The sequence below is a fragment of the Gekko japonicus genome, unplaced genomic scaffold, assembly GCF_001447785.1.
Source record: "Gekko japonicus isolate JY-2015 unplaced genomic scaffold, Gekko_japonicus_V1.1 scaffold1809, whole genome shotgun sequence".
Lineage (NCBI taxonomy): Eukaryota > Metazoa > Chordata > Lepidosauria > Squamata > Gekkonidae > Gekko > Gekko japonicus.
Genome location: NW_015172061.1, coordinates 174,526 through 189,883, shown reverse-complemented (window position 1 = coordinate 189,883; position 15,358 = coordinate 174,526). Strand labels below are relative to the sequence as shown.

The window sequence follows — 15,358 nt, the reverse complement described above, 5'->3', positions numbered from 1 at the left end:
GTTTACATATTTTTTTATCCTGCCTTTCCACAATGCCCAAGGTAGCTTACAAAATACAAACACACACAATTGAAAAGACAGTTAAGCAGATGACTTAAAATACATCATGTTAAAAGTGCAACATAGGTATGATTGAGGTACAAGAACCAAAAGGGTGAGAAGAAAGTCTAATGAAGGGGCAATATTAAAAACCTATAATATACAAAAATACAAGTATTTATTAGAAAGACAGTTAAAAACATACAGAAGGGCCCAATGAAAGCCTCATAAAAAACTATAGCCTAAACACAAGGGCCAATACACATGACCTGACACGTTTCTGCACTACTGGGGCCTTCTTCAGAGGTCAAACAATATTGAGGTACACATAACTTAAATACATATTGCAATAAGATAACCAATAAGTGAATAATGGACCAGGAAGAGGAAGGTTAAGCAGCAAGATCTAAAGACACATGACAAAGATGTTTGTGAGGCCTCAAAAGGTGAAAGTCATGTGTCTGGTGCCAAATGCACAGTTGCTGTATTAGAACATCTTCCAATTAAGGTCCAAAAACACCTGTGTGGCTATCAAAGTCAGAGCTAGAGAGCCCTCAAGCAAACAGCAGTCCTCACTAACTAAGATCATGGCACCCAGCCTCATCACTTCTTGGCAAATAGAAGGTGAAGTCATGGAAGCAGTGACAGACTTCACGTTCCTGGAATCCAAGATCACTGCAGACGGTGACTGCAGCCATGAAATTAAAAGACCCCTGCTCCTTGGGAGGAAAGCGATGGTGCACCTAGACAGCATAATAAAAAGTAGAGACATCACCCTGCCAACAAAAGTCCGCATGGTCAAAGCAATGGTATTCCCAGTAGTCATGTATGGCTGCGAGAGTTGGACTATAAGGAAGGCTGAGTGCCAAAGAATAGATTCTTTTGAATTATGGTGCTGGAGAAGACTCTTGAGAGTCCCTTGGACTGCAAGGAGATCGAATCAGTCAATCCTAAAAGAAATCAACCCTGACTGTTCCCTGGAAGGCCAGATACTGAAGCTGAAGCTCAAATACTTTGGCCACCAAATGAGAAGGGAGCACTCACTGGAGAAGACCCTGATGCTGGGAAAGATTGAAGGTCAAAGAAAAAGGGGACGTCAAAGCGAGATGGTTAGACAATGTTATTGATGCAATGAACATGAAATTAAGCAAACTCCGGAGGATGGTGGAAGGCAAGAGGGCCTGGTGTGATGTGGTCCAGGGGGTCGCGAAGAGTCAGACTCGACTGTGCGGCTGAACAACAACAACAACAAGAAGCACGGTGAAACTCAATGCATACACCTGCTTCACCAAGAGAGAGGACTGGGCCGCATCTTGAAGGGCAAAGGCAGAGGATCTTTCTATGTAAGAAGTCTAAGGTGGTGGTATAAGAGAAAAGCACTAGAGGAGGCAAGTCCGGGGGCCTGGCAGAAGAAAAAGAAGAAATGGAGCAGGATGGAAGGACAAGCTGAGTTGAAGAGACATGCAGAAGTTGTTGAGCAAGGGTAGATAAGGATCAGGGGACAAGAGGAGCAAGGCATTGGGGTAACAGGGCTACACTGCCTACAAGGGAGAAGTTGTGGCTCACGGACAAGGTCCCAGTACATCTTTTAGTTTTAAAGAGAGAGACACACACACATATAGGCTGATTTCGCACTAGAGCTGCCTCTATGTTGCACCGCCGTTTGCCCCGATACTATTGGTCAATTTCACACCCGAAGCTGCGGGGCTGCATTTGACCCGCGGCTTTGCCCGATTTCCTCCGCAGTTTCGTGATCCTCAAAAAACAGGATCACGAAACTGCGGGGGGAACTCTTTCCCAGCACAGCTGGTGGGCTGACACATGTATGGCTGAGATCTCCTGGGATTACAGCTGATCTCCAGGTGACAGAAATCAGTTCCCCTGGAAAAAATGGCTGCTTCAGAGGGTGGAACCTATGGCATTATACCCTGTTGAGGTCCCTCCCCAAACCCCATCCTCTACAGGCTCCTCCCCCCAAATCTCCAGATATTTCCCAACCCAGAGCTGGCAACCCTAGACACATGCCCATTGCAAATGAAGGCTACAAAAAGCATTTCAGAAGAATGCCTAAGATGTTCTAATACTGTTCAGAGACAGAAAAAGCTTGAAATTAAAACAACAACCACCCTGCTATGCTACAACTGAAACTCCTTGATAAATCTCTTAATGTAAACTGGGCTGAACTTTTAAAAATGTACCCAAATACTCTGGGAGAAAAGTGACTTCACACTCAGCTACTTACAGAGGTATCTAATGACAGTTTTATCACTCCCAGACTGCATGCTAATAGTAGGCAATTGTACAGAGGATTACCGGTACTTCAGTCATCATACCCTGCTTGCAATATGTGGATTTATAGCTCCAATTTTACCGGAGATTACTGTTTGGTTTCTCAGTAGTGCAAACTTACTGTAATCTGTGAACTTCTGAAGAAGAGATTCCTCTTTGGGGAAGTCTTTCTTCATTGCATTTGGGAGAATAAGGACTGGAATAATTTGGGATTATTTTCCAAGCAGGATGAATGCCTCTCATGCAAGAGCCAGGAACAGGATGCTGTTTTTGAGGGTGATGTACAAAGTGTTGGTACGGCGTTTGCCCATCTAGGATAAAATTCAGAACAAACAGATCCATTTTTTAAAAAACCCTCAAGTGATTGCCTAGTTAAACTACTTGTGCACAAAAGATTTCAGTATGCCACAGAACAGCTGTGATTCAATACGGAGTTAAGTTAAGCACACTTAAGCCCATAGAAATCTTAAACCTGAAGCATCCTGAACTCTATATTGGATTGTGACCAAGGACATCTTTAGGATGTGCTGTGTGCTATGGCAGGATAAAAAATTCCTTCACCATCTGAGTAAATGGGAAAGGTTCACAATAAATTAAACAGTCCATGGTGACTTCCACAGAATGACACAAATGTTTCCCTTACTCAGAGATGTAGTGATTTTAGAATTCAGAGACACTTGAAAACTAAGAACACTGGAATTTGAGTTCAAAATATCTCTCCTTATATATAATTGAATAGTGGGTGCCAAAGTTCTAAAATGCACTCCTTTAGTGTATGGACGCTTGAACTGTCAGTCAGAAGACACTGGCTGGGTTGACTGGCTGCTTTGTGCAGTCCCGCCCAGTGTTTCAAGGTCTTTTGCATATGGAAGCTGATTGGACTTCACTGCATTCCACACCTCAAACTCACCCCCCTCACCCCAAGGCAGTTGGAATGTCAGTTGCATATGGAACCTTCAAGGTTCCTGGGGAACTATTGTTGCCAATCTTGGCCCAGCAGCCATCAAACCATTCTCTTCAACCCCCTGCTGTGCAGCTGACTTTCCCCTAGGGTTGCCAATCTCCAGGTGGGACCTGGAGATCTCCCACTGTTACAATTGATCTCCAGATGACAGAGATCAGTTCCCCTGGAGAAAATGGCTGCTTTGGAGGGTAGACCCTATGACATTATACCTGCTGAGTCCTTCCGCTCCGCCCAATGCTGCCCTCTACAGAATCCACCCCCCAAACCTCCAGGTATTTCCCTCCTTAGAGCTGGCAACCCTACATTCCCCTCAGTGCCTGTTGGTAGGCAACTAAGCTTGGTCCTGTCACCTACTTTGGCCTTTGGGAGAAAACACATTGGGGCCAGTCCTGATAGGGTTGCCAACTCCAGATGGGAAATTCCTGGAGATTTGAGGGATGGAGCCTGAAGAGGGTGAGGTTTGAGGAGGGGTGGGACCTCAGACAGGTACTCGGCCATAGACTCCACCCTCTAAACCAGTCAGTCCCACATAGGGAACCATTGTTGCCAATCTCCAGGTGAGGGCTGGAGAGCACTCAGAATTACAACTGCTCTGCAGAAGGGAGGGCAGAAGTCAGCTGAAGTCAAAGGGGCAGATAATGGTAGGTTGATGGTTAGCTGGGAAGGAGATGGGGTTGCCAACTACATGCTGACAAATTCCTGGGGATTTGAGGGGTGGAGCCTGGAGAGGGTGGGGTTTGCAGAGGGGTGGGACCTCAGACAGGTAGAATGCCATAGACTACACCCTCCAAACCAGCCACTTTGTCCTGGGTAACAATTGCTGCCAATCTCCAGGTGAGGGCTAGAGATCACTCACAATTACAACTGCTCTTCAGGTAGCAGAGATCAGTTCCTCTGGAGAAAACAGTGGACTCTGTCATTATACCCTGCTGAGGTCACCACAGCAAATTGACACTGTTTGCCCAAAGCCAGAGCACTCCCCCAGAGCCTCTTTCTAGATCTCGTTGTATTGCTTTCACAACGGGCTTTACTGCTAGTTATGATATATTTAACATTATGAGCAGAAATACTGGAGCCTTTTTGAAAAATACACACTGCAGTCAGGTTTCTCTTCATGAGAAATTGTCTTTTTGGATTAAAACCAGCCAAAAACAAAGCAAGTCTCATTGTTTTCAGAGGTAAAAAAAATGAAGCACATACTTAATGATTCCATTCAGTTCAATGGGATTCATGTGTCGTTTTGGCTGTATTGTGTCTCATGGTTTTACCATTTGTTTTTTAATTCAAGAAAACTCCATTGGGTATGACACAGACAGTTAAGCACTTTTCAGTCCAACTGACTATAATGGGAGAGAGTTCAGCAGCACCCACTTAACTCCCTGTTGAAATCACTGAGACTCAAAGTGCTTAACTTGGGCTAGATTACACACTTTAAAAGTTACATGACTCGTGATAAGAGCACAAGAGACAATAATGCTACACTTCCACAATCATAATATTTTAATAGGAGTAAACATTGGTTTTTCTCCCTCCTCTGCTCCAGTACTCACATATCAGAGAGTCTGATATCAGGAACAACCATAACACTCTTTCCAAAAAAGTACAGTTTAGAGAATCCCTTTGAAATTCAGCTGTGAGTCTATTATGAATCTCAGAGAGCAGGCACCCACAGCTAGATTACAGACTGTGAGCACTGCATACTAGATTGCTTCTGTCTAGAAGGTACACATTAGAACACACTAAGTGCAAAACCCCATTGTGAGTGATGATTGCCCAGTAATCACTGGAAACATGAAAAGCTGTCAGGAAGCAATTTTATGTCTCGCTGTAGATGGTGGGAAGTTAGCAAGCAATATACTGCCTCCAGTTCTGAACAAATCATCTGGTTTATTTTGGGGTCTTGTGAAATGTGGCTCAGATTACATATTGGTTTAAAATGGAGCTTTGTTAGAACAGTGCAGTTAAGTTAGGAAATGTTTAAAGGGGTGGAAAGAAGCAAGGGGAGGTTATATGAATTTACATCTAATTTAGTAATGTTTGTTTTTATGTTGTAAATTTCACTAGCTAGAATGACAAAGCAATTAGTTCAAGTCTGTGCTGCAAACTAGGGCTGTCTTCAGAAGTCACAAAAAGTCATCATTTTTAAAACATGGTTTGAGCAAGAGTAGGAAACTCATGTAGGGTTGCCAACCTCCAGGTGGTGGCTGGAGATCTTCCACTATTGCAACTGATCTCCAGGTGAGAGAGATCAGTTCACCTGGGAAAAATGGTTGCTTTGGAAGGTGGACTCTGTCGCTATGCTCCAGACCCCACCCTCCTCGGGCTCCACCCCCAAAATCTCCAGGTATTTTCCAACCCAGAGCTGGCAATCCTAAACTAATGGCATGCATGGCAGCAGCATCACACCAGACCTGAATGTGTGGCTTGCTAACCTCCAGGTGGGACCTGGAGATCTACCATTATTACAATTAATTTCCAGAAAAGGGCCGTGGAGGGTAGACTCTATGGTATTATACCCTGCTGAGGTCCATTCCGTCCTCAAATCCATCTCCCCCCCCCCAATTTCCCAACTCACATCTGGCAGTCATAGTGTCTGGCCAAGTACAACCCCCATTCCCTCCCCACACACACACACTTTATCTTCACAAGTAGATGTTGCATTTTTTTGGCATTGGGGCTAAACAAGGTTGGCTACTCCTGCCTTAGTTGTGACGCCTGAATGCAAATAATACAACAAACTGGAATTTGTTGGCACCAAACTTGTAGCTGATTTGTTAGCCACAGTTTGAATTTAGCAGTTTGTTATTATTTTTGATTTTTTAAACCATAGTTTGTTGAGTAGCACTGCCTCTGGTAGCTGCTCAGCTATGATACATTAATATTAAGAGGATGTCCTCCTTGCTGGGAGGTAGAGGGGAGGTGATGTATGTACCAACCAGGATTTGTTACTTATATCTGTTTGGCTAGCTAGATCTTGTACATAAATCATGGTTTAACATGATGTTTAAACTTAATGGAGCTGTCTGGTGTGATGAGGGCCTAACCTTCCAGTACTCAAACAGAAGTGTATTTTGCTCACACATATTAGATGGACCAAATTGTCCAGGCCTAGGAATTAACAGACATTAGGTACTCCTACACAGCAATACAGGATTCTACAAATTTTCAAATTTTGTTATTACTTGCTCATACTTTTCAAAGTCACCTGCCTGAATGAAAATCTGTGTAATTTTCCCCACGCAATTGTAATGTAATCCAGAGTATATTACTAGCCATCATGCACAAACTAGGATTGCTTTTAGCCAGAAGCAACATGCTTGAGGAATCCAGCAAGCTGGTTGCTGGCAGAAGGGAGGGGAGACAAGGCAAAGGCTCTGCTGGATCAAAATAGTTGTCCATCCAGTCCAGCATCCTGTTTCACAGCCCTGGAAGGTCAGCAAGCACCAAGGAGACTGATATCCTTAGGGGGAAAGCAAGCAGACTGATATCACCTCTGGGATCTCCTTCCCTTTTTTTAATGCCCTCGGGTCACAGTCAATTTATGACAATCCCATAGGGGTTTCATGGCAAGAGACGTTCAGAGGTGGCTTACCATTGCCTGCCTCTGCATAGCAGCTCTGGACTTGGTAAGTGATCTCCCATCCAAGAACTAATCAGAGTTCATGCTGCTTAACTTCTGAGATCTGACAACACTGGGCTAGCCTTCCTAGCTGGCTACAAAAGTCATGAGATCCACATACTCTAGACAAGATGAGGCACAGAGGTATGGGAAACTGGGAGGCCATGTTCTGCTAGGAAATAGGGGGTGGAGCCTGGGGTGGACAGGGACCTCAGTGGAGTACAATGCCATAGAATCCACTCTCCAAAGTATTCATTTTTTTCCCAGGGGAGTTGAACTCTGTAGTTTGGAGATGAGTTGTAATTCCAGGGGGTCCCCAGGGCCCACCTGTAGTCTGGCATCCCTAATTTCCTGTATTGCCACATACTGGTACTTATGGAAGTGGGCGGCTGTGGGGACAGACGGGGCAGGCAGGGGGAGAAGAAGGGAGTTACTCTGGGGGGCCCCTCCCTCCCCAAGAGGCCACGGTTCCCCCCCCCAGGGCTGAGCTGGTTCCTGATCCGTCTAGGGGAGACGTCGGGGAATGGGAGACCCTCGCTGGCCCCGGAGAGTTCCCCGCTTCACTGCATCATCACTGGCCGCCTCTGGGGGGAAGCCCCCGCCGCTAATCCCCCTCGGGGAAGCTTCAGGGGCAACTGGGAAGGGGGCGGCAGAGATCCAGGTGGTCCCTTGTCCTACAGGGCGAGTCCCCCGGGGTGGTCACCTCGGAGACCAGCCCCCATTTGATTCTGGGGAGAAGCTTCTGCGGGCACAGGTGTGGAACTGCAGGGGGAGGGGGGGAAGAGTGCCTTCCTGGAGCCGGCCAGGAGTGTCTTGGAGGGTGGCAGCCGCCAGGATTCCCGCGCATTTAACACACGGGATTTCCCACTGGGCGCTGATTGGGCCGGCGGGCTGGCGGCGCCCCTCGGATTGGCTCCCTGCCTGCCTGCCTCGCCATGGCACCGCTGGCCCAGGCAGTGCTCCCCTCGGCCCCCTTCCGTCCCGCCCTTCTTGCCTCTTCTCCCGCCCCTAACGACCAGCTCGCGCTCTAGGCGAAGGCCTAGTTCACCTAGCAGGCGAGCCAGCTTCTTAATGGACTGATAATACTGAGAGGATACAATAGGAAGGCAAGCTACTGAATTCATGTTAGCAGGAGAAGAAGTCCTAAGAGAGGAAGCCAGCTGCTGCAGAACCAAATGGAAAGATCTATATATCTAATAGCGAAGTGGCCCCCGTGCGTGCAGATACCTAAATCCGTGCATTGGGGGCAGCTGGGGGGGGAGGGAGAGTTTTGTGCACACGTGGGGCAGTCCCCAGGTGTGCACAAAAATCTAAAAACCTGGAAAAAACATCGGGGGGATACTTAAATCCCCCCAAAAGTGACAGAGCGTCCCCTGCGCATGCGCAGGGAACACTCTGCAGCCGGCCTCGCCGCCACCGCCTCAGAGCCGGGGGGGGGCCTCGTGGGGTTATTCCTCACCTAGACTCCAGTGAACCTTCGAGAGATATCTGACCTTAATCGGGTTCTGTGGAAAGAAAGGATTGGAGGCTGCAAGTTGTATGCTGTACGATATCTTTAAAATTGCAAACGGAAGGAGCCGCGGACGCGGAGAAGTGAGTTCGAGCGGCTGGGAGTGGCTCTGCGTTCGGACGGCTGACGGAGTGAAACCTGAGACCGTAATTCATCTAAGAGATGGGCAAGTGAATTTCTACAAGGTCTTTACAGAGGCATGGATTAGCGAAAGAAATGTAAAGATCCTCGTTTGCAGAAAAAGGGGACATTTGAAAACAAGGTCTATGCGAACTGTGATTTAACCGTAAAGACTGATGAGGGCTTGGAGGAACCGGCGGGATGGGGGGGGAGAGCTTACCTGCTCCTGCTGGTTCCTCCGCCTGCTCAGTTTGGAGCTCCCCCCCCCCGCGAGTTTTGCGGGTCTTCTTTCTTGTTATGTATATTAGCAGAGAGTCTTTGCCTTGCTTTGAGACCTGGCACTGATTTATTGAACTGAATGTTCTGCCTCAGTGGCATAGTGAAAATCTGGGAACAGATGATGGCCAGCAACACATAATGGAAATCAGCAACACATGGTACCTATGACAAAATACAGTAGGAATCTTTTGCAAAAGCCTGAGCTAAATAGAAAAAAGCACACTGACAAATTAACTTACATGGATTCTGGCAGCATATGTCACCTGGAGTGTATCTAGAATGCCACTGAGCTTGTGGGGAAGCATTAGGATGAGGCATTGGTGGGATCACAGGATATGGCTGATGGCCCATCTGTGGAAAGTCTCTGGACATTAATGGTCTTGGAAAGTCCTGTAGATTATACACAGATGTAAGTGGCAATGGAGGTTCTAGCTGCCTGATGCCCATTACATCCAGAGGCTGAGAGTCATATCCTGCATCTTCTGTTGGTAGATCTAGTGGCGGTCTATTATCCTGGGTCTGACTTGATTTTGCTGTCTCTTGACTTTCACCAAATGAATTCTGACAAACGTCAGATGAACCTCTGTGTGCACTACTAGAATTGTGTCCAGCATCAGGAGACTCAGATGATGGTTGAGACCTTAACACCTTGTTTGTTTTGTCTATAGATAAAATATGAATTTCTGATGAAGCTGCTGATTCACGGGATGCATCAGGGGGCATCGCCCTTCCAGAATCCTGGCACTGTTTTGGGAGATCGTAGTCACACTCTTCTAGCACAACATTATGACAGTCTACATGGGTAGGGAACCTGTAAAAATGTGACTGCCCAGCCACTGAATGACAAGATACTTGCAATGGGTAAAAGTTTATGGGCACCAAGTTCTCTGTATTTTCATCAGAAGATTTCAGTCCGACTTCCAAAGAGTGTTCTGGAAATGGAGACCAAGTTCCAGTTTCATCAATTTCAACAGGTATGCTTCGACCCATCATAGTTCCTAAAGAAGGAAAAGAAATGGTATGATACAATCTTCTGATTTGCCTCCTAAGGCTTTATATCTGACTAGTTATGCAATTCAAGAAAGACAAGAGGTATAAACAATGTGATGTGTTCAATCGGCACAAGCTGAATGACTTTTGAAAAAAAATAACATTTCAAAATGCTGGTACAAAAGGACTCACCTTTTAAAGAGGCCATTTCAATATTCTGAAGAAATCCTGGGAAGTCTGTACAAACTGCAAAAGGTAAAAGGGCAGGAGGAGAAAGGCAACAAGATTATCACTGAGGATGACTACAGAAATTGGGGGGGGAATGGAACATCAAGTTTTTATTATAATCAAATCTTCAGTATAGTGGCTTGGATCTAAAAGTTCCACTGTGCTAAGAGGGGAACGAAATGTTTTGCTGGTACAAGAACCCTTCCAACAGTGGAAGATACATTCCTCCAGTATTAGGCTTTAATGTTAATAGAATGGAATCCACTTTGGAGTTGGACCCAATCCTAATAGGAGTATGCTTTTTAGAGAACATTCTAATTCCACTATATCTTCAAGAGTGTGGAAATAGGAAACTAGTAATCTCAGTTCAGCTAAGCATTCTTTCTTTGACTGTGTCCATAGAAATTGTGCACAAATGGATACATCAGGCTGATTCCACATTAACAGTTTGCTTTCATTTTCCTGTGCGTTCCAAAGGTCCGGATGTGATGCACAAGTTCTGCACAACAGTTAACTCTTCGCCTTTTGTGGTCATTTTGTGTCAGATCTTGATTTCCACATATGCTACTTTTCTGCCTTTCCCCGTGTGTTGCCACTCCTCAGCCTTGTTTCCCCCCCCCTTTTTTTAAAAAGCATGTGTGGTTGCGTTGTGATGCACCACCAAGGGGCGTAGCCATAGCACATGCGTTGCCTCCTGTTTTTTCCCCTCCCCCCCTCAAAAAAAAAAGAAGTGTGGTTTTCATTTGGTTTTCACCTACATATTTTCTTCATCACATCCTCACCCCATTCTGCTCCTGTGCTTAAATTGGGGCTATCCATGTTGCAGTCCAGCATTTGAGGCAGCAATCTTTAGATTAAGTACTGTTTACATTGTCTCAGTGCTGCCACTGAGCTCTAAATTTCTGGGATTGTGTGCTGCTTGGGTGTCTGTGATTATGAATTTAGGAGATGTGGGGGGGGGTTGGCTTGGAGTGATTGCAGCCCATTGACTCCTGCTTTGAGGCAGCAGCATAATGGTTAAAAGAACAGGCTCTTTTGAGTTCTGCTGAACTCTGGGAAGGGGGGAGCAGGAGGAGGATTTTGAAAGCGCTACATTGCGGGAGCATTGTAACACTAAATTTAAAATGGCTGCCAGGAGAAGAGGGACATTTTGGCAGTATGATGAGGTGGAACACCTCCTTGATATAATTCACAGGTCTGGCCATGTCAGGGACTTTAAGTCCAGCACTCACCTATCATCTAAACGAAAGCATGAGAAACAAAAGCATGGGGGGGGGGGATCCCACGAGCCGATGGGCAAACTCCACACCATGCAAAGATGTTGCAGCTGTGGCAATAAAGAAAGAGGGGGGGGGAAGCATGCGAGGACGGGGATGGTTTTGGAAGCGAGCAGCCAAACAAAACAGGATGTGGGTGGGAAGGGGCGAGACTAGGCAAGTGCGAATCCTGACTGAGTTCCTCATTGGAATACCCTGACTCCAGCACCGAAGCAAAAAAAAGATCCTGAAAAAAACAGAAATGGAAAATGCAGGGGGGGGGAGTGCACGGGATTTGGGTCAACTTGTGAACGCGCATAATCATGTGTGGAAACGAATGACAAAACCAAATATTTTCGGGTGTCCATGCCGGGGCAGGAGATTGTGCGGAATCGGCATCAGACAACCTTTTTGTTGTTTCAGTTATAGAGAAATGCTAACTTGAGAAAGCTCTGTACTAATCTATGTTCCACTATCAGCAGTTGTGGAGAGAAGGGCTGAAGAAACAAGACAATACTGAAAACTGGTACTATAGAAGAAGAAAAAAGATGGAACATGATGTAAAAAGATTTTAAAACCTTTCAAATGAGGTCACAGAGATGGACAGCTATGCAAAAGTAATGGCTTTTTAATTCATTTCTGTCTCATATGGTCATGTGATCAATTTAATTGGAGGCTGAAGTTAGCTGAAGATGATATCCCACTTGTGTTAAATTTTGGAGAAGTAGCTACATAAACATTAACATGGCTATTTCAAAAACTGCAGTAATACAGTACGGTAAGTGTGTGCAATAAAGGCTCGACATATGGTGTTACCTTAGACAATTTTGCCTCCCCTGCTTGTAATATGCTGATGAATACAGACTTGGCAGTGTTCAGCAGAACAGAGATTGAATCCTACACGTCACGCTAATTTATGCATTTTTTCTCTCTCCGCAGTTATTCTTTCATATGCAAAAGCACATAATCAAATTTTTTAAGTGGGATGTATTAGAAACAATGAAGAACAATCCTATAGAAATAAGATCCCTGAACTGGTACAATAAAAGCCATAATACCTTTTATTAAGATATAAACTTAAGAATGTTTAGAACTAAAAGAGGGGGAAACGAGGGAAGGAAGATGTTTCCGGCCAGGATGTTAAAGGTTTTTGTAAGCACTCTGTGTAGAACAGCAAGCATGGTTGCAGAGATAACAGTGCTAGGTGGAAGAAGTGTCAGGTTGCACACTTTTGGTCTTCTGGAAGAAGCAGCAAAACTGGAAGCATCCAAGTGAAAAAATAAAAATGAGCCCTGACCTGGATAACCCAGGCAAGGCCGATCTTGTCAGATCTCGGAAGCTAAGCAGGGCTGACCAGTGTTCCCCCAAGCTAAGTTAGTGTGAGCTAGCTCACAGTTTTTTAGCTTCCAGCTCACACATTTTTGTCTTAGCTCAGGTAGGATGGCTCCAGAGCAAACTAATTTATACAGTAGCCAAATGGCTTGCTCACAACTTTAATGCCAGGAGCTCACAAAGTAGAATTTTTGCTTACAAGACTCCACAGCTTAGAGGGAGAATTGGGGCCAACCGTGGCATGTAGTTGGATGGGAGACCTCCGAGGAATACCAGTGCTGGGATGCAGAGGCAGGCAATAACAAGCCACCTCTCTAAAACATTCAAGCCCCAGTAGGGGTCACCAGAAGTCAACCATGACTTCCAGGCACACGCACACACACACAATAAGTAATTGATAAAATGTCTAGCACCAAAGAGAACACAGAGGTCCGTTAAAGGGCTGCAAATAGAGGAAAAACAGGGTAGTTGTGATATTCATAAGACTGGAAATTAATTTTACTTGATGTCTTGAGAAAAAGTCAATAAAAGCCAAATTGGGTAATATCACCAAGCCAACATAAGCACCATTCCATCCCAGGTTCTTTTTCCTCCAGATGAAGAATCCCTGTCTTTATCAGTTAATTCAAATATTTCTAAAGTACCCAGAGGCTGAAGTTAGCCACATTAGTCTAAAGCAAAATCCAAAAACAAAAGTCCTGCAGTACCAACTCCAATAACAGAAAACATTTTGCAAGCTTTCAAGTTTTTCTGAACACATTGTCAGGATGGTCTGACAATGTGTTCATTTGATCAATTACCAGCTTTTAGATTTTCAGTTGTATGATTCAATTTTTTGCTCCCCCCCCCCGAAGGCCACAGCAGTGCAATCCAACACTGACTCCACTCACCATCATTTTATCTCTGCAGACCTGCTTGCTGCTCTATGCAGGGATGCTTGCAAATGGCCTAAATATCAAGGCCTGAAACACCAGAAGAATACATCCTTTTTGACTGGGATGGAGAGATGGAGATAAATGGCAAAGTACAGGAAATGAGGATTTGGGGTGGACAGATAATTTGGAATATAGAAAAGCAGGAGGGGTCAGGTAGACTATAATGTTTGTATTACATGTATACTTCCTCTCCACAGCAGTGTGAAAAAGGCAGTATATAGTGTGATAAACAACAAAACCACAAGAAAGCAATCCCACAACACTCCAGTATAAAATCACTTAAGACCAAGAAACTCTAAAAAAAAGTGTTAGGCATCAACTAAAAAAATAGTAGCACTTTTGAAAGAAGAGACAGGGACCTAACCCCACTCACCCACCCCAAAAAACCACCACCAACAACAACAGGGAAACACTCATTGGTCACATTGATGATAACCCAGCTGAAAGTTAAAAAACCAATGAAGCTCAATAAAGGTGTGAGGTGCAGAGAAGAATGGTAGGGCATTCCAAAGGACGAAGGGCAGTTGGTAGAGAACCCGTTCTTTATGACCACCTACCTCATTTCTTTATTTCTTATTTTCTAAAAACTACAAGAAAATAGGGAAGAGGGAAATATAAACTACGGGAGAAAGTAAAGATAAACCACTAAAAATCCAAGAGGTGGTGGTCATATCATGCTTACAATAAAATAGCTTTGAATAATAAAAGAGTAATTTGTTACATTGGGCGTGATCATTAAATTCGCTTTGATAATTCAAGTCCAGGTATTCAGACTTAGTAAAGAACCATACACAAGAACGGTTAAATATTAAAAGTCAAAAGTCAAACTTCGATACCCTTGCTTGGGGGTGGCCGCCCCACGTTCCAAATCTTCTCCAGTAAGTGCTTCTTCATCACTCCCCTTGTTGCTCTTCTCGTCCTCTTCTCCTGTTGGATCCCGATGTTGCTGCAGAACAGAGGTCATTTCGGGGGGGATCGCAGTTCCCCGGGTGAGGTACGGGGGGCGGGGCACATGACGAAGCCCCGCCCCCTGCTTCCGGCCGCCCCGCTTCCGGCCCTCATTCAGCCAGGAGGAGGCAGGAGAAGAGGGAGGGTAAGTTGCTTCCTCCCTGCCTCTCCCCACCCCTGCCTGCCTGGGGCCAGGGAGGCCCTTTGCGGGGCTTCCTTGCACTCCCGCCGGCCTTGCAGGTCCACCGCCGGGCCCCTCATGGGGCTCGGCAGTGGAGCTGCAAGGCCGGTAGCAGCAGTCAGGACCGTTGGGGGCGGGGTGTGTGGCCTTATGACACACTTCCGGTGATGTCAGGGGGTGTGGCCTCATGACACACTTCCAGTGATGTCAGGGGGTGTGGCATATGCTAATGAGTTATGCTAATGAGTTCCCCTAGCTCTTTTTCTACGAAACGACCCCTGCTGCAGAAACTCTCTTGCTTTCATAACAGAGTCAATTTCCCCCCTCTTTTCTTTAAACTTGAAGAGTATGACTTCGTGTACAGTCCATTTGTAGGATATGTTGTTCTTTTGTACAAACAAAGCCAAGTCTCTGTATTTTTTCCTTTTTTCCCTTATTTCAAAAGGAATGCCTTTCAAGACTCTTCTTGCCATCAATTTTAAGGGTAGTTCCATTTGTTGCTTTTAAGATCTGATCCCTCACTTGTCTTCTGGAGAATCTTACCACCACCTCACTGGGCAGATTATTTTTCTTTATGTATTCTGAATATGACCTATAGATCACATCCATTTCGCATTGAAGAAAATCCACTTTTAAATCTGCAACCGGTCCCAAAGCATTACTCAAAG

General features: G+C 45.3%; 1 protein-coding gene across 2 annotated transcripts in view; it reads right to left on the bottom strand.

Annotated features, from left to right (window-relative positions):
• The window catches only part of TRAF3IP2 (TRAF3 interacting protein 2), a 51,681-nt gene that overhangs the window by 22,720 nt on the left and 13,603 nt on the right, over positions 1 to 15,358 (bottom strand). Inside the window, exons 2-4 of one of the 2 annotated variants that reach the window (XM_015420788.1) lie at positions 10,003 to 10,056; positions 9,060 to 9,818; positions 2,450 to 2,639 (exon numbers count right to left, since the gene is read on the bottom strand). In XM_015420788.1, coding sequence (XP_015276274.1) covers positions 2,450 to 2,639; positions 9,060 to 9,818; positions 10,003 to 10,018 — 965 coding nt within the window. In that variant the 5' untranslated portion in view covers positions 10,019 to 10,056. The remainder of the gene's footprint in view (positions 1 to 2,449; positions 2,640 to 9,059; positions 9,819 to 10,002; positions 10,057 to 15,358) is intronic. The other variant, XM_015420787.1, reaches the window with a different exon arrangement.